At 42.1% G+C, this 20,288-nt stretch overlaps 1 protein-coding gene across 1 annotated transcript in view; it reads right to left on the bottom strand.

Annotated features, from left to right (window-relative positions):
• The window catches only part of ZNF407 (zinc finger protein 407), a 764,411-nt gene that overhangs the window by 692,481 nt on the left and 51,642 nt on the right, over nucleotides 1–20,288 (bottom strand). The window contains exon 3 of the mRNA XM_077270085.1: nucleotides 2,350–2,464. Within this exon, the coding sequence (XP_077126200.1) occupies nucleotides 2,350–2,464 (115 nt within the window). The remainder of the gene's footprint in view (nucleotides 1–2,349; nucleotides 2,465–20,288) is intronic.

Consider the following 20,288-nt stretch of genomic DNA (forward strand, 5'->3'; position numbering starts at 1 on the left):
ATATATATATATATATATATATATATATATATATATATATATATATATATATATATATATATATATATATATATATATATATCTATATCTAATACTTCTTGATATTTTAGGTTATTGATATTGCCTTCCACCTTGCAAATATTTTGCACACCCCCGTACTGAATGTAACCCCAGACCATGATCTTTCCACCACCAAATTTAATTCTTTTCTGGGTGTATTTTCGATCCATATGGGCTCCAGTAGGTCTCCTGCAGTATTTGTGGTGGCTGTGGTGCAATTCTACTGTAGATTCATCAAAGAAATCCACATTCTGCCGCTTTTCCAGCGTCCATCTATTTAGCAGGCTGTGGGACTTTGCAAATGCCACACGGTTTTTTATTTGCCTTTTGTTTAGTGCTGGCTTCTGGGCACTGATTTCACCATGGAGGCCATTTCGAGACAGAATCCTACAAACTGTTCTAGTTGACACAGAGACTTGAGGTGACCAGGCCTGTTGGAGCTCTGCTGAAGTGGAAGAGGGACTTGCTTTGGATTTTCTAACCAACAAACGTTCCTCCTGAGCAGTTGTCTTGCGGGGTCTGCCGGACCTGGGCTTGTCAAACATCTCCAGTCTCTTTATTTATTTTTTATTCTTTGTACTTGATGCTGAGACACATTAAAGGTGCCAGCCACCTCTGCAGAGGATCTGGTCTTCAGCCCCTTGATAATCCAGGCTTTGGTCGCAGGGTGGATTTTTGGCATGTTGTCAGAGCTCAAGTTGCAGTTCAAGCGAAGGTCTGGGGTGCTGGGTTTCTTTTTATACACACACACTAATTAACCGATCATTTACTGAGCACAGGTGAAGATGTAAACTAGGATTGGGTGCATTATATGACCAGGCGACAAAACTTTTGTCTTGCCAAAATCTGACCATTCTGTGTCCATTACCTGATCAATATTTCTTTTTTGATGCCAACTTATTTTCTTAACCTAAACCACATTTCCGAGTGTTTCAGCTTTCAAAAGAATAATTTATACAACCAATGGATGAATTTAAAGTCAGGTTATAAGCTTTTATTTACATAACATGGATAAGCGACATAACTTCTGTCAGGGAGTGTATATTCATCTCTGCAGCCACTTGATGTGGCCAGTTTACCATGCTAAAACTGGTGAAAGGTTATCTATACAGTAGCAACCTTGTTGTTTTCCATATAATGCATGAGTATTAAACAGTTAACACAGTTCTATCAATCTGGAAAGACCCCTGAGATCTTCTCTCATCAACCTCTTCAGAACACACACTGCTAAGTAAGCCTGCCTTACTAGAACTACAAGGCCCATATAAAAATAGAGAACATGCGCTTTAAATCTCAAAGATGTTTTCTTGATAATAAAGTAAAGGCATGAACATCATTGTTGCCATACAGCAGTTAGACTGAAATGGCCATTTAGTCATAAAGTCAAGTAGATTTGTAATGCAGGTAAAGATGTAAGTTAAAATACAATATAATCCGGTCATTTGTGCGTTGTACTAACTGTAACTGAATGGCAGTGCTCTTTGGATCAGCTAGAAGACCTCTTCACGTTGGTTACACTGACTCCCGTAAATTGGTTTTATATGATGCACATATTCAGAAGGTTAATTTTATTGGCATAATAACATTAATAAAAAAAATCCTCACCAGCATCTAGAATATTAAACTCTACTTTTTGTACATTGTAATGCCATACTGTTAAAACCTTTAAAATATTTCCTTGAAATGAATCAGTTGTTCAATTCACATTTTCATTGCCTTGAATAAAATGTAACATTTTAGAAGGACAATTAAACACTGAAAATGAGAATTCTTTGAAGAGAAAAGTGATTTTGAAAGTGGAGAAAACTCATTAAAAATGACATTAGGCAAAATTTTATATTCTTACATACAAAAAAAAGCAAAATAAATACAAAAAGTTACAACAATCAAAAACCCGAAACTACATGAGGAATGTGTTCCTTAAATTAATGTAAAAGAAACAGGAGCACAAAAAAAATCAGCTTTCCAAGTTCTATATTTTAGATGTCTTTAAGTATAATTTATAGTTCTCTCTGGCAATATGAATGAACATCCTATAATTTAGGCAATTTACAGATTACAGGTTCAGATTGACCTTGTAGCCCCATACAATTGCTCATCCACAGAGCAGGATTAGGAGTGGGAGAGAAATGTCATAACTGTATTTAAGGAATTTACCATAACAATGAAAAGCAGGGTATGCATGCATAATGCTAGCCATCAGGAGCACTTCTACAGGAATGTACATTTTGTAGGCTCTTCTATTCCAGGGTGAGAGATCTACAGGAGCCGTACATGCAGTTTACTCACCCACATACATGACACTTGTACTCTCTCATTCCAAGGTGCCTCTTCACATGGTTTCTGGCATCTCCAAGCTGAGCTGCTGCAAACTTGCATATTTTGCATTTAAATGGCTTTGAGCCTAAAAAGAAAAACAAAAGCAGCAATGAATGAACATATCAGATAGTAGAGTGAACCTGTAATCTGTTCTGAATTGCATTAAGAATTGCACCAGATCATTAAAAAAAAGTTGATAACCAAAAGACGAGATGATGTTTGCTGGGTTTACTTGGCGCAGAATGTTTTTGTTCACAGAAAAGAAGAGATGACAACAAGTAACAGAGTAAAACCAATTCAATCATCATAAAAAGATTTTAGCCTTTTTTTACATAAATATTTAAATAGATGGATTTGAGTAGCAATTCTATTTAATAACTGAAGCCCAAGGCATTGACCTCAGGACAAGACTGGATGATGACTGGGTGGGAAATCTATAGATTTAGTGTCCTGCCCAACCATAAAGAACATCGGTCTTTCTGTTGTGGGGTCATGGTCATACCTGTCTGATCTCCAAAATGTGTGCAGTGTACATCTACATTATACTCACAGAGTGAAGACTCAAGGAACAAAGGGGCTAGAAGACAAATGTTGAGCGTCATTCACAGTGATCTGTATATCACAACGTGCATACATGGCCGATAACCAGAGAGACTAAGGCCTACTTCACATATCCGTGTTTCCAGTACGTGTGGTATCTGTGGTTTTCAAGGATACCACAAGCACCCATAACAATCTATTGGGCTGCGCACATGACCGTATTTTTACACAACCGTGTGTCCATGCAAACCACATGGAGACATGTCCATCTTCATCCAACAACACGGATGACAAGGGCCAATATAAATCTATCCGTGTGCCATATGTATTTAACACTGCAAAGTATAGGAGAAGCTTTGAAATGTAATTCTTTCTTTATCCATGCAGGAAAAGCATTTCTGTCCGCACATGATAAAAACAGACACCCGGATGACACCCACTAATGACACCTGTACTAGCTTTTCACATACATGTTTTATACGAACATGGGAAGAAGGCCTAAGGCCACGTTCACATGATCAGTATTTAGTCAGTATTTCGTATCATTACTTGTAAGCCAAACCGTGGCCTATAGCTGTATTACCAAAACCAAATAAGTTTTGCTTTATGTAAGGAAAGTGAGGTCCTATCGAAACTGGTAACCAAGTGCAATGACTACTGTGACGGCGCTTTGGCTGAAGTAGACTAAAGTTCGGAAAGCTGGAATCATAACCAAGTGGATTTACACATTGAAAGAAACACCCAACAGCTTAACAGAAAATGGTCTGGAGATTGACTTTATAAGGAGACTTTAAAATGGTTGCCTGCAGTTCAAAAATAGGTAAAATTGCAAAAATAAGAAAACTTTTCAATTTGCCCTCAATTAAAAATCCTATCTATTCTCAAAAACGGAGAGATTTGTAATTTTATAGCGTACGGATCATTGCCTCGCACCAGTACGCCATGTAAGCTTTGATTACCTAGGCAATGAGTACATCGCATGACCCAGCCCTGTACTTTATAGCTTGCTTGCATCGCTCCAAAGCTTGCCAGATCATGGGATCCAACCAGCCTCTATCCCACTGCGCTTCTCCCATGCTTCTCCTTAGCCTTCGTCTAGCAGCCTGGAAAAAATTTGGACCAAAGAGAACAGTCTGGATCAACGCACCGGCAGGAAGTAGAGAGCCGGGTGAGGTGCGCTTCTGAGGAGTCATCACGAGTCAACCCCATTAAACGGGCTCTTTAGATTTTATAACACAGGTATGAATGTATGAACAGCTTCAATCCATGAAATGACACTTAACAGTCAGATATATTTTAACCACTGTTAAAGAAATGACTTAGAAATAATAAACACTGTACTAATCTCTCCTGGCTAAGTGTGCAGTTCTGAAGCGGTGTCCTAACTTTCCAACATTTCATATTGGCACGGTTATTTCAGATTTTTCCTGTCACACAGCGAGGGTGATTCATCACTCTGCTATTGTAATGACATGCAATGTGTGAATATACTGTGGATAAAATATTATGCCTTTACGACTGTTTTATGGCCCAGAATTTATGATTATTCTGGAAACTAGAAGTATTGACATTTTGGCCATTATTTATTTCGAGCACAAACTTTATTATTGGATGCCGTGCATTGGGCAGATATATGAAACAAGATAGAACTGGTGTGATTAACTGGTTATTTTACAGCAGACTGGAGGTAAAAAGGGCAATGGATCAACACCCTGTATAAGTTTGTAAGGTCAAGGTTCATGTGATGTAAAAAATGGGATTAGATTAGCTTATTGTTACCTAGCAAATACAAAAATCCTACATATTTCGTATAGTGAGTCGCCATGGTGCAATATATCACACTGTTACATATCTCATCTGTAAGGTTAGCTTATGCTTTGTGATGTGCTCCGATGGCTTCATGTAGGGTCTGTAATAAGTATACATGGAGGACATGCTAAGACCGAATCTACCCTATATGAAGGATGATGAGTAGTACACTGTGCGGCACCTTAGGAAAGAAGACTAGCTTCCAAAAACGGCTCGTTGAAATGAAGTCCAACGTAAAATTTGAGAGTCTTAAAATTTAATGTAATTCCCAAAAGCTGACGAAAAATGAAGCATTTCATTTCAATCTTTGAAAAGAAATAAAAAAGTCAACAGTACTAAGCACGGGCAGACAAGGTTGAATATTTCACAGTTCAATGACAAAGAGGCTAGATCTCTTAATACTTCCATTTCTAGCGAGCAGAAGTAGAAGTAAAATATATTTAGCACCTGAATGGCTATATCTAGTCAGCTTTATATGTTTAAATGTCAAAAGCAGGTTGGGACTGCAGCTAACAGCAATCACATCTCATCAATCACACACAGAAACTCCAGTTTATTTAAATGATGCAGATAAAACTAAATTAACCATTAATTTGGTGACATTCTAAATTGTCATTGTGCAGTGCAAAAAGGGCTAATGCAAATTGTATAAAAATAGCAAAGGAATATCTTCCAGGACAAGGAGGCTGACAAAAACGCAGTGTGACTTCAGTACTTTCACAGATTTTACACTAACAGATATTAAACTGTTGAGTGACTGTATCTACTGGCATCAAATGCGCACCATCAAGGGAGTTGGGAATACGTTTTTTTTAATGTACAAGGGGTAACTTTACCTGTGGACCTGCAATTCTGCGCTAGTGGATTGGGAATTTAAAGGGGGATTTCCACTGGTAGGACAACCCCTTCTTCGACTTCTCAGTTGGCTACAGGTTCTACGCTAGGGACGGGCTGCACCTCAATGGGGAAGGGGCAGCTGTGCTGGGGGAGAAAATGGCTAGAAGGTTGGAGGAGTGTTTAAACTAGGGAATGGGGGGAGGGTATTCAATTTATAGGAAGGGAAGATAGTGCAGATAGAGACCTGGGCACAAATAAGGAAGTTGGGGGTGGCGGTGGCATGGGGGGTGGGGTTAGATCAATTAATAATTTAAGAAAGAATAGAGGTGCAGAGAGATACATAAAGTGTATGTATGTATACTAATGCCAGAAGCCTTGCCAACAAAATGGACGAATTAGAATTAATGGTGTTGGAGCATAATTATGACATGGTGGGGATATCTGAGATGTGGCTGGATGAGAGCCATGACTGGGCTGTTAACTTGCAGGGCTATAGCCTTTTCAGAAATGACCGAACGGATAAGCGAGGGGGTGGGGTGTGTCTATATGTAAAATCATCCCTAAAACCCATCCTGCGTGATAATATAGGTGAATCTAATAAAAAATGTAGAGTCCCTGTGGGTGGAGATAAGGGGAGGGGGAAAAAATAATAAATTACTGATAGGGGTTTGTTATAAGTCTCCAAAAATAATGGAAGCAACAGAGAATATCCTCAAAGCAAATAGATGAAGCTGTGACTCAAGGAGAAGTCATTATTATGAGGGACTTCAACTACCCTGAAATAGATTGGGGAACAGAAACCTGCAGTTCCAGTAAAGGTAATCGGTTTTTGACAACTATGAGAGACAATTACCTTTCACAATTGGTTCAGGACCCAACAAGAAGGAGGGGGGCGCTGCTAGACCTAATATTAACAAACAGGCCAGACCGCATATCAAATATAAGGGTTGGGGGTCAGTGATCACAAAATAATAAGTTTTCATGTATCCTTTAATAAGATATGTAGTAGAGGGGTTACAAGGACACTAAACTTCAGGAGGGCAAATTTCCAATGGATGAGAGATGATCTTAGTGCAATTAACTGGGACGATATCCTGAGACATAAAAATACACAAAGAAAATGGGAGACGTTTATTAGCATCCTGGATAGGACCTGTGCACAGAAACTAAAAAATGATAGTATTCATATGAAGTAAAAGAACAAATGCGGCACTCACCCTTTAGTTGCTATGCTTGCGTGTTCTTTATTGGATAAGAAAAAGTTAATCACAAACGTCCATTAGGACTACAGATGAGCGAGAGGGTGCGGGAGTGTGGACGACGGCCGTTTCGCACCAAATGTGCTTCGACCTGGACCCGTCGAAGCACATTTGGTGCGAAACGGCCGTCGTCCACACTCCCGCACCCTCTCGCTCATCTGTAGTCCTAATGGACGTTTGTGATTAACTTTTTCTTATCCAATAAAGAACACGCAAGCATAGCAACTAAAGGGTGAGTGCCGCATTTGTTCTTTTACTTCATATGAATATCTAGTCTATTATTCCATGCTGAGCACCATATACCCAATCAGCTCGTGTTCCCTGCACAACAGTGGTTAATCTACTCAAGACTGAGAAACTTTGCACGCTTCTAGTGCCGTCTGACTCTTGTCTCATGGACTAAAAAATGATAGTGCTGGCCCCCTTAAAAATAGTCTGGGTGAAATGGTGGATGAGGAAAAAGCCAATCTGCTAAGTGACTTTTTTCATCAGTATTTACACAAGAAAATTCCATGGCAGACAATATGATCAGTGATAACAAAAATTCCCCATTAAGTGTCAACTGCTTAACCCAGCAGGAAGTCGGCGTCTAAAAATCACTAAAATTGACAAATCTCCGGGCCCGGATGGGATACACCCCGAGTAAGCTTAACCTCAACTGTGGGTAAAATCCTGGAGGGCATTCTAAGGGATGCTATGCTGGAGTATCTGAAGAGGAATAACCTCATGACCCAATACCAACTAGGGACCATTCCTGTCAGACTAATCTCATCAATTTCTATGAGGAGGTAAGTTACGGACTGGACCAAGGGAACCCAGTGGACATAGTGTATATGGACTTTTCAAAAGCTTTTGATACGGTGCCACACAAAAGGTTGATAAATAAAATAAGAATAATGGGGATAGGGGAAAATATGTGTCAGTGGTTTAAGAGCTGGCTCAGGGATAGGAAACAAAGGGTGGTTATTAACCCCTTTCTGACATCTGACGTACTATCCCGTCGAGGTGGGGTGGGCCCGTATGACCACCGATGGGATAGTACGTCATAGCGATCGGCCGCGCTCACGGGGGGAGCGCGGCCGAGTGTCAGCTGCCTATCGCAGCTGACATCCGGCACTATGTGCCAGGAGCGGTCACGGACCGCCCCCGGCACATTAACCCCCGACACACCACAATCAAACATGATCGCAGTGTGCCGGCGGTACAGGGAAGCATCGCGCAGGGAGGGGGCTCCCTGCGTGCTTCCCTGAGACGATCGGTACAAGGGAAAGTACTCACCTTGTACCGAGTGTCTCCTCCCTGCAGGCCCGGGATCCAAAATGGCCGCGGGGCTGCATCCGGGTCCTGCAGGGAGTACTTCCGGGTCAGGAGCAGGCTGCAGCTGCAGCTCTGTAAGCCTGCAGCGATGAGTGAGATCGCCGATCTCACAGAGTGCTATGCAAACTGTAAGATCGGCGATCTGTGATGTCCCCCCCCTGGGACAAAGTAAAAAAGTAAAGAAAAAAATTTCCACATGTGTAAAAAAAAAAAAAATTCCTAAATAAAGAAAAAAAAAAAATTATTCCCATAAATACATCTAAAAAAAAAAACCAAAAAACAATAAAAGTACACATATTTAGTATTGTCGCGTCCGTAACGACCCAACCTATAAAACTGTCCCACTAGTTAACCCCTTCAGTGAACACCGTAAGAAAAAAAAAAAAAAACCGAGCCAAAAAACAACGCTTTATTATCATACCGGCAAACAAAAAGTGGAATAACACACGATCAAAAAGACGGATATAAATATCCATGGTACTGCTGAAAACGTCATCTTGTCCCGCAAAAAACGAGCCGCCACACAGAATCATAAGCAAAAAAATAAAAAAGTTATAGTCCTCAGAATAAAGCGATGCCAAAATAATTATTTTTTCTCTAAAATAGCTTTTATCGTATAAAAGCGCCAAAACATAAAAAAATGATATAAATGAGATATCACTGTAATCGTACTGACCCGACGAATAAAACTGCTTTATCAAATTTACCAAACGCAGAACGGTATAAACGCCTCCCCCAAAAGAAATTCATGAATAGCTGGTTTTTGGTCATTCTGCCTCACAAAAATCAGAATAAAAAGTGATCAAAAACTGTCACGTGTCCGAAAATGTGACCAATAAAAACGTCAACTTGTCCCACGAAAAACAAGACCTCACATGACTCTGTGGACCAAAATATGGAAAAATTATAGGTCTCAAAATGTGAAGACGCAAAAACTTTTTTGCTATAAAAAAGCGTCTTAGTGTGTGACAGCTGCCAATCATAAAAATCCGATATAAAAAAAACGCTATAAAGTAAATCAAACCCCCCTTCATCACCCCCTTAGTTAGGGAAAAATAATACAATTAAAAAAATGTATTTATTTCCATTTTCCCATTAGGGCTAGGGTTTGGGTTGGGGCTAGGATTAGGGCTAGGGTTGGGGCTAGGGTTAGGGCTAGGGTTAGGGTTGGGGCTAGGGTTAGGGTTGGGGCTAAAGTTAGGGTTAGGGTTGGGGCTAAAGTTAGGGTTAGGGTTGGGGCTAAAGTTAGGGTTAGGGTTTGGATTACATTTACGGTTGGGATTAGGGTTGGGATTAGAATTAGGGGTGTGTCAGGGTTAGGGGTGTGGTTAGGGTTACCGTTGGGATTAGGGTTAGGGGTGTTGTTGGATTAGGGTTTCAGGTAGAATTGGGGAGTTTCCACTGTTCAGGCACATCAGGGGCTCTCCAAACGTGACATGGCGTCTCAATTCCAGCCAATTCTGCGTTGAAAAAGTAAAACAGCGCTCCTTCCCTTCCGAGCTCTCCCGTGCGCCCAAACAGGGGTTTACCCCAACATATGGGGTATCAGCGTATTCGGGACAAATTGGACAACTATTGGGGTCCAAGTTCTCTTTTTATCCTTGGGAAAATAAAAATTTGGGGGGCTAAAAATCATTTTTGTGGGAAAAATAGGATTTTTTTAATTTCACGGCTCTGCGTTGTAAACTCTAGTGAAACACTTGGGGGTTCAAAGTTCTCAAAACACATCTAGATAAGTTCCTTGGGAGGTCTAGTTTCCAATATGGGGTCACTTGTGGGGGTTTCTACTGTTTGGGTACATCAGGGGCTCTGCAAATGCAACGTGACGCCTGCAGACCAATCCATCTAAGTCTGCTTTCCAAATGGCGCTCCTTCCCTTCCGAGCTCTGCCATGCACCCAAACAGTGGTTCCCCCCCACATATGGGGTATCAGCGTACTCAGGACAAATTGGACAACAACTTTTGGGGTCCAATTTATCCTGTTACACTTGTGAAATTACAAAACTGGGGGCTAAAATATCATTTTTGTGCAAAAAAAAAAAAGAATTTTTATTTTCACGGCTCTGCGTTATAAACTGTAGTGAAACACTAGGGGGTTCAAAGCTCTCAAAACACATCTAGATAAGTTCCTTAGGGGGTCTACTTTCCAAAATGGTGTCACTTGTGGGGGATTTTAATGTTTAGGCACATCAGGGGCTCTCCAAACGCAACATGACGTCCCATCTTAATTCCAGTCAATTTTGCATTGAAAAGTAAAATGGCGCTCCTTCACTTCCGAGCTCTGCTATGCGCCCAAACAGTGGTTTACCCCCACATATGTGGTATCGTCGTACTCAGGACAAATTGCACAACAACTTTTGTGGTCTAATTTCTTCTCTTACCCCTGGGAAAATAAAAAATTGGGGGCGAAAAGATCATTTTTGTGAAAAAATATGATTTTTTATTTTTACGGCTCTGCACCATAAACTTCTGTGAAGCACTTGTTGGGTCAAAGTGCTCACCACACTAGATAAGTTCCTTAAGGGGTTTACTTTCCAAAATGGTGTCACTTGTGGGGGGTTTCAATGTTTAGGCACATCAGGGGCTCTCCAAACGCAACATGGCGTCCCATCTGAATTCCAGTCAATTTTGCATTGAAAAGTCAAATGGCGCTCCTTTCCTTCCGAGCTCTGCCATGCGCCCAAACAGTGGTTTACCCCCACATATGGGGTATCAGTGTACTCAGGACAAATTGTACAACAACTTTGGGGGTCCATTTTCTCCTGTTACCCTTGGTAAAATAAAACAAATTGGAGCTGAAATAAATTTTGTGTGAAAAAAAGTTAAATGTTCATTTTTATTTAAACATTCCAAAAACTCCTGCGAAACACCTGAAGGGTTAATAAACTTCTTGAATGTGGTTTTGAGCACCTTGAGGGGTGCAGTTTTTAGAATGGTGTCAAACTTGGGTATTTTCTATCATATAGACCCCTCAAAATGACTTCAAATGAGATGTGGTCCCTAAAAAAAAATGGTGTTGTAAAAATGAGAAATTGCTGGTCAACTTTAACCCTTATAACTCCCAAACAAAAAAAAATTTTGGTTCCAAAATCGTGCTGATGTAAAGTAGACATGTGGGAAATGTTACTTATTAAGTATTTTGCGTGACATATTTCTGTGATTCAAGGGCATAAAAATTCAAAGATGGAAAATTGCGAAATTTTCAAAATTTTCGCCAAATTTTTGTTTTTTTCTCAAATAAACGCAAGTTATATCGAATAAATTTTACCACTAACATGAAGTACAATATGTCACGAGAAAACAATGTCAGAATCGCCAAGATCCGTTGAAGCGTTCCAGAGTTATAACCTCATAAAGGGACAGTGGTCAGAATTGTAAAAATTGGCCTGGTCATTAACGTGCAAACCACCCTTGGGGGTGAAGAGGTAAAAGGAGCACACTCGGACTGGGTCGTGGTTAGCAGTGGGGTACCACAGGTGTCAGTATTGGGCCCTCTTCTTTTTAACATATTTATTAATGATCTTGTAGGGGGCATACAGAATGGAATTTCAATATTTGCAGATGACACTAAACTCTGCAGGATAATCAATACAGAGGAGGACAATTTTATATTACAGGATGATTTATGTAAGCTAGAAGCTTGGGCTGATAAATGGCAAATGAGCTTTAATGGGGATAAATGTAAGGTCATGCACTTGGGTAGAAGTAATAAGATGTATAATTATGTGCTTAATTCTAAAGGTACCGTCACATTAAGCGACGCTGCAGCGATATAGACAACGATGCCGATCGCTGCAGCGTCGCTGTTTCATCGTTGTGTGGTCGCTGGAGAGCTGTCACAGACAGCTCTCCAGCGACCAACGATGCCGAAGTCCCCGGGTAACCATCGGGTTACTAAGCGCAGGGCCACGCTTAGTAACCCGATGTTTACCCTGGTTACCAGTGTAAATGTAAAAAAAAACAAACAGTACATACTTACATTTCGGTGCCTGTCGCGTCCCCCGGCGTCCGCTTCCCTGCACTGTGTAAGCGCCGACCCTAAAGCAGAGCGGTGACGTCACCGCTGTGCTTTGCTTTACGGCCGGCACTGACACATTCAGTGCAGGAAGCTCTGAGCAGCAGCGCGGACGCAGGGGGACGTGACAGACATCAGAAGGTGAGTATGTAGTGTTTTTTTTTTTACTTTTACAATGGTAACCAGGGTAAATATCGGGTTACTAAGCACGGCCCTGCGCTTAGTAACCCGATATTTACCCTGGTTACCATTGTAAAACATTGCTGGCATCGTTGCTTTTGCTGTCAAACACAACGATACACGCCGATCTGACGACCAAATAAAGTTCTGGACTTCTAGCTCCGACCAACGATATCACAACGGGATCCTGCGTGTCAAACACAACGATATCGCTATCCAGGACGCTGCAACGTCACGGATCGCTATCGTTATCGTTGTAAAGTCGCTCAGTGTGAAGGTACCTTAAAACTCTGGGCAAAGCCGTCAATGAAAAAGACCTGGGAGTATGGGTGGATGACAAACTCACATTTAGTGGCCAGTGTCAGGCAGCTGCTACAAAGGCAAATAAAATAATGGGATGCATTAAAAGAGGCATAGATGCTCATGAGGAGAACATAATTTTACATCTATACAAGTCACTAGTTCGACTACACTTAGAATACTGTGTACAGTTCTGGTCTCCGGTGTATAAGAAAGACATAGCTGAACTAGAGCGGGTGCAGAGAAGAGCGACCAAGGTTATTAGAGGACTGGGGGGTCTGCAATACCAAGATAGGTTATTACACTTGGGGCTATTTAGTTTGGAAAAACGAAGGCTAAGGGGTGATCTTATGTTAATGTATAAATATATGAGGGGACAGTGCAAAGACCTTTCTGATGATCTTTTTAATCATAGACCTGAGACGGACAAGGGGGCATCCTCTACGTCTGGAGGAAAGAAGGTTTAAGCATAATAACAAATATACAAAAAGTAGCCGCACTCAAGTCTTGATTTCAAATGTGAAGAATTTTCTTAGTTTTTATTCTTTTAATTCAAGTGCACAGGCACCACCACATATTTTTACAGAGAAAGCAAGTGATTGCGGACAATACGGTGACGTTTCGACCTGATACGGTCTTTTTCAAAATCTCACTGTAAGAACAAATGCAACATATAAGTGTGCTGTACAAGTATACATGCATAAAGAAAAAAACATATAATACATAAGGACAAAAACTAAACTTCCTAAATAGAGCCACAAAACCTACATATATATTTAAAAAAAATACTAACATAATAATATATACAAAAATTACATATAAATACCCACAATTTGTAACGTACTGAATACGGACACGACTATGTCCTAGGACAATCAATTGTAGCATATAGAAGCAAAATAGAGGTACCCTGAAATCAGGTTGCGTGTGAGGACTGTTCAAAAGAACACTGCTGTATTGGGACATAATACTGGGCTAAGAGTAAGCACATAAGTAAACAAGACACTGTTCAAGACGCCACAATAATACTAACCTTAAGTAAGAAGTGTAGTTTAGGAAGAAGGGAAATAGGAAGAGAGTCCCCAAGGACTAGAGAAAAGCAGAGAGGATATGGTTAAATATCTGGTAAACTGAAAACAGAGAGAGGCAAAGAGTGTTGACACATTATTAAAGCGCAGTTTTTACCAGCTCAAGGTAGAATTCAGGAGTAAGGTGTCCGTCTCATTGGTGGTGCAGTGGCTGGTATGGCCGCTGTTGGCGCTTTAAATACACCGCAGATGCGGTCATATCCGGTGTCTGTTGTCGTGCCCCCCTGTGTGTTGAGAGCGAGGTCTGTACCGCAGAGCGGCGTGCGTGTCAGACCTGCGCCTGCGCAGTGGTTTGCCAGGTCCGGGGATAGGTATTATAAGAATTGCAGCTGCGCGTTTAGACCAGGGGGGGCGGAGCATGCGCAGTTCTGTTTAGGGTGATCAAACCAAGTAGCGCTCCTGTAGGGGCGCTACTTGGTTTGATCACCCTAAACAGAACTGCGCATGCTCCGCCCCCCCTGGTCTAAACGCGCAGCTGCAATTCTTATAATACCTATCCCCGGACCTGGCAAACCACTGCGCAGGCGCAGGTCTGACACGCACGCCGCTCTGCGGTACAGACCTCGCTCTCAACACACAGGGGGGCACGACAACAGACACCGGATATGACCGCATCTGCGGTGTATTTAAAGCGCCAACAGCGGCCATACCAGCCACTGCACCACCAATGAGACGGACACCTTACTCCTGAATTCTACCTTGAGCTGGTAAAAACTGCGCTTTAATAATGTATCAACACTCTTTGCCTCTCTCTGTTTTCAGTTTACCAGATATTTAACCATGTCCTCTCTGCTTTTCTCTAGTCCTTGGGGACTCTCTTCCTATTTCCCTTCTTCCTAAACTACACTTCTTACTTAAGGTTAGTATTATTGTGGCGTCTTGAACAGTGTCTTGTTTACTTATGTGCTTACTCTTAGCCCAGTATTATGTCCCAATACAGCAGTGTTCTTTTGAACAGTCCTCACACGCAACCTGATTTCAGGGTACCTCTATTTTGCTTCTATATGCTACAATTTATTGTCCTAGGACATAGTCGTGTCCGTATTCAGTACGTTACAAATTGTGGGTATTTATATGTAATTTTTGTATATATTATTATGTTAGTATTTTTTTAAATATATATGTAGGTTTTGTGGCTCTATTTAGGAAGTTTAGTTTTTGTCCTTATGTATTATATGTTTTTTTCTTTATGCATGTATACTTGTACAGCACACTTATATGTTGCATTTGTTCTTACAGTGAGATTTTGAAAAAGACCGTATCAGGTCGAAACGTCACTGTATTGTCCGCAATCACTTGCTTTCTCTGTAAAATTATGTGGTGGTGCCTGTGCACTTGAATTAAAAGAATAAAAACTAAGAAAATTCTTCACATTTGAAATCAAGACTTGAGTGCGGCTACTTTTTGTATATTTGAAGTTGGATGTTTAGCCAGCACCATCATTGAACTTTACAGTGTGCCCATTATATTCTCTTCTGGATAAGCATAATAACAGACGCGGATTCTTTACTGTAAGAGCAGTGAGACTATGGAACTCTCTGCCATATGATGTTGTAATGAGTGATTCATTACTTAAATTTAACAGGGGACTGGATGCCTTTCTTGAAAAGTATAATGTTACAGGGTATATATACTAGATTCCTTGTTAGGGTGTTGATCCAGGGAACTAGTCTGATTGCCATATGTGGAGTCAGGAAGGAATTTTTTTCCCCAATGTGGAGCTTACTCTTTGCCACATGGGTTTTTTTTGCCTTCCTCTGGATCAACATGTTAGGGCATGTTAGGTTAGGCTATGGGTTGAACTAGATGGACTTAAAATCTTCCTTCAACCTTAAAAACTATGTTACTATGTTCCTGATCAAAATGTTTGGCCCAGATAAAAAAAAAAAAAACTATCATCACCTCCAACGGCGGCGCCATTTCAGTGGTGTCAGCACTCGCGGTCCCGGGGCTCTCATACGGCTGTTGTGACATGCGACCCCGGCGCCCAATCAACTCAACATCACTGTTCTCACCTTCAAACAAATCGAACATGAAGAGAAAGCCCAAGCTGAAGCTGCTCTCTCACTCCCTCTTCCTGTTCAATTCGACAGGAGACAGGAACAGTGAGACGCCAGCACTGATCGACACCATGGTCATGTGTCACAACAACAGCACGAGAACCCTGAAGAGAGAGAATGCAGACACCAGGGGAACGGCGCCAGCACGGGAGGCGAGTCTAAGGTGTGGAGAAACGGGGTCAGTGGGTGCTCTCGTCCGCTGGCCCGGCTGTCTTTATCAAGACTGCATGGACCACGGCTCATACCACTGAACGCCCGCACTATCTCCCCGTGGGCAATACACTACACAGACAACACAGGGTTAAGGTAAAACAGTGTGGCAATACTTTATTGAACCACAACACACAATAGCAAACAGAACAATCCCACCATGGCTGGAATTGTTTGGTTACATGGGCGCATATAAAAGGTCACTGCGTCTCCACTTATTTCCAGTATGACATGATGTCAGAGCTCCCAGGGTCGCTACTCCATCTGTGGATGAACGCACAGAGAAGGGGTAACGACAAGCATAGGGAGATGACCAAGAACTGTCCATAAAGTCCATACAAGGTCCAAAGCCAGTTGACACGAGAGTCACCACCTGGCTTATCTGACCATCTCCATGGAACCAGGCGACCAGCGGGTCCCAACCCTGTCTTTCTCCAAACATATCCATGGTTCAGAGATGGTCACGGGATCAGATCTGTGTCCTTCCAACCGGAGCCGAAAACCCCTAGGTTGTATCCTATAGAATCCTAGATCAGTGTCCCCCGTGATTGTGCCATGATGAATTGGCTGCAGTCCTTTCTCTTGTCTGTTTGGGTGGTTTTCAGAATGTCTGGCTGGTAGCTCTGTCTTACTTCAGTCTCCCAGGATTGGATGTGATCTCTGAGTCTTTTTATACCCAAGGCATGTAAGCTATTTTTAGAATTAGGGTACTGTCACACAGTGGCACTTTGATCGCTACGACGGTACGATCTGTGACGTTCCAGCGATATCCATACGATATCGCTGTGTCTGACACGCAGCAGCGATCAAGGACCCTGCTGAGAATCGTACGTCGCAGCAGATCGTTTGGAACTTTATTTCGTTGCTGGATCTCCCGCTGTCATCGCTGGATCATTGTGTGTGACAGCGATCCAGCGATGCGTTCGCTTGTAACCAGGGTAAACATCGGGTTACTAAGCGCAGGGCCGCGCTTAGTAACCCGATGTTTACCCTGGTTACCAGCGTAAAAGTAAAAAATAAAAAAAAACGTACATACTCACATTCCGGTGTCCTTCAGGTCCCTTGCCGTCTGCTTCCCGCTCTGACTGACGCCCAGCCGTAAGGCAGTACAGAGCACAGCGGTGACGTCACCGCTGTGATCTGCTTTCACTTTACGGCGGCACTCAGTCAGAGCGGGAAGCAGACGGCAAGGGACCTGAAGGACACCGGAATGTGAGTATGTACGTTTTTTGTTTTTTTTTACTTTTACGCTGGTAACCAGGGTAAACATCGGGTTACTAAGCGCGGCCCTGCGCTTAGTAACCCGATGTTTACCCTGGTTACCCGGGGCCTTCGGCATCGTTGGTCGCTGGAGAGCGATCACGGCCAGGTCGTATCGCTGGTCGTGATCGTTGGAAAGTTGCAGAGTGTGACAGTACCCTAACCCAGGGTCTTTCAGTCCAACATCAAGATAAGGTAAACAATGGTGATGGGATTAAGTAGCACTATTAGCATATAAGCACACATCAATAAACAAAGCTTAACACACTCAATGTACAGTCACTATTACAGACTTAAGGTACCTTCACATTAAACGATATCGCTAGCGATCCGTGACGTTGCAGCGTCCTGGCTAGCGATATCGTTGTGTTTGACAGGCAGCAGCGATCAGGATCCTGCTGTGATATCGCTGGTCGTTGATTAAAGTTCAGAACTTTATTTGGTCGTCAGATCGCCGTGTATCGTTGTGTTTGACAGCAAAAGCAACGATACCAGCGATGTTTTACAATGGTAACCAGGGTAAATATCGGGTTACTAAGCGCAGGGCCACGCTTAGTAACCCGATGTTTACCCTGGTTACCAGTGTAAAATGTAAAAAAACAAACACTACATACTCCCCTTCGCGTCCCCCGGCGTCCGCTTCCTGCACTGACTGACTGCCGGCCGTAAAGTGAAAGCACAGCGGTGACGTCACCGCTCTGCTGTTAGGGCCGACGCTCAGTCAGTGCAGGAAGCGGATGCCGGGGGACGCGAAGGGGAGTATGTAGTGTTCGTTTTTTTACATTTTACACTGGTAACCAGGGTAAACATCGGGTTACTAAGCGCGGCCCTGCGCTTAGCAACCCGATGTTTACCCTGGTTACCCAGGGACCTCGGCATCGTTGGTCGCTGGAGAGCGATCTGTGTGACAGCTCTCCAGCGACCAAACAGCGACGCTGCAGCGATCGGCATCGTTGTCTGTATCGCTGCAGCGTTGCTTAGTGTGATGGTACCTTTACGCTGCAGCGATACAGACAACGATGCCGATCGCTGCAGCGTCGCTATTTGGTCGCTGGAGAGCTGTCACACAGATCGCTCTCCAGCGACCAACGATGCCGAGGTCCCTGGGTAACCAGGGTTAACATCGGGTTGCTAAGCGCAGGGCCGCGCTTAGTAACCCGATGTTTACCCTGGTTACCAGTGTAAAATGTAAAAAAACAAACACTACATACTCCCCTTTGCGTCCCCCGGCGTCTGCTTCCTGCACTGACTGAGCGCCGGCCCTAACAGCAGAGCGGTGACGTCACCGCTGTGCTGTGCTTTCACTTTACGGCCGGCAGTCAGTCAGTGCAGGAAGCGGACGCCGGGGGACGCGAAGGTGAGTATGTAGTGTTTGTTTTTTTACATTTTACACTGGTAACCAGGCACAGTATGTTAGATAGTATATCAGTTGGCAAGTGTCTTCTTGACCCACCAGACATAAACACTTAAATTCACAAGCCAATATACAGATAAAAAGCCAGTTCTTTTGGATTTGCAAAAAAACATGGCTGTCTGGGAAATTAAGATACAATCTGGTTTCTTCACATAAGGTGTTTTATTTTATCGGGGCTAAGCGTGGGGCATGACGAAATGTTGTCCAAGTAGTGGACAACTTTTTTTTTTTTTTTTTTTTTTTTGAACTTCTTCTAGACAGCTCACAGTCCACCTTTTACTTTGCCCTGATGTTCTAAAACATAAATGCAGAGTAAGCAGCATGCACAAGATTGTGTAGCTGTGGGGGCAGGGGGAGACACAGCCAGACTCCCCACACAGGGGATCATCATATTTATTAACATGTTTACCCTTATAGTTGTATACACAAGCTGAACCAGTGCTTTTGTATACAGATTCAGTCTCAAAGATCATGCGATCACTGGATGAAGGGAGGGAGCAGTGGCTTCTGGGTCCAGTCACCTCTGCAGGTAGGAGAATTCACTTTCCCTTTAACTGGCGCGAATATATCAGCCTCAATTACAGGGGAAATCAGCAAAACAAATAATGTATTAGTACTATAAAATCACCCCAAAGCTTTAAAGAGGCCATTGTCAGCACAAAATGACTGTTCAAACCAAGTAAAGGCTCTCAATGATGCACAAAGGTGTGGTCAAACTTTTAAGTGCAACTTCCTGCCTGCTTGTTTTCCTTCCATCTCCACCCCACCCGCCCTTTTCTTTGATTGACAGCTCTGGCTATAGAGCCAAAAAAGGGCAGCGATAGATGGAAAACAAGCAAGTGTGAATGAGCTCTTAAATGTTTGACCACACCTTTGCGCATCTAGCACTTATTATTGGTTTAAGCAGTCATTCTATGCTGACAGACTCCCTTTAAGACCTTATGGGGGTACAGTGTATGAAATAAATGAAAATAGAAAAATAAGAAAATAACTAATAGGAAAAAAAAGTTTTAAAAAAAGAAGGTACTACCAGTTTGAATTGTCGTTTTTAGCTCCTCCACCATTGATAAAATATTTCCACTGTATAAAAATAATTTCTACGTAAAAGGAACACAATTTGAAATGTTTTTAGAGGTCCTATGTGGTCGTAAAAAAAGTAGATAAAGAAAATGTGAAAAGGTCAAGGTTTTTTTTTTTGCTTGACAATTTCCCCTAGATATCAGCAAAAAACATAAAAATCTACAAATCACATAAAAATTAAGCACCATATATAGGGGAAAAAAGGCAAAAATTATTGGAATATCTGAATGTGAAAAAACTATAGAGCCATTAAAAGCACAATTATGATAAAACCCAAAAATTCAATGTGTCCGGTCGAAAACTGAGGAAAATGGCCCTGTCCGTCCTTAGCTGGTTAAATGTGTGCAACCCTCAGTAGATTGTGGATGTGGGATTAATTGGACAGTTAAAAGACACTAGAGAAAAGGTGGGCACCACGGTGAAGGTATAAACTCAACACATACGATACTTGAAAGAAATGATACTAAGAAGTATCCACTAGGCGAGGATTTAAGAGATACACAAATATTGTATTAAATATAAAAAATAAATAAAAATCAG

Source organism: Ranitomeya variabilis, chromosome 6 (genome assembly GCF_051348905.1).
Source record: "Ranitomeya variabilis isolate aRanVar5 chromosome 6, aRanVar5.hap1, whole genome shotgun sequence".
Lineage (NCBI taxonomy): Eukaryota > Metazoa > Chordata > Amphibia > Anura > Dendrobatidae > Ranitomeya > Ranitomeya variabilis.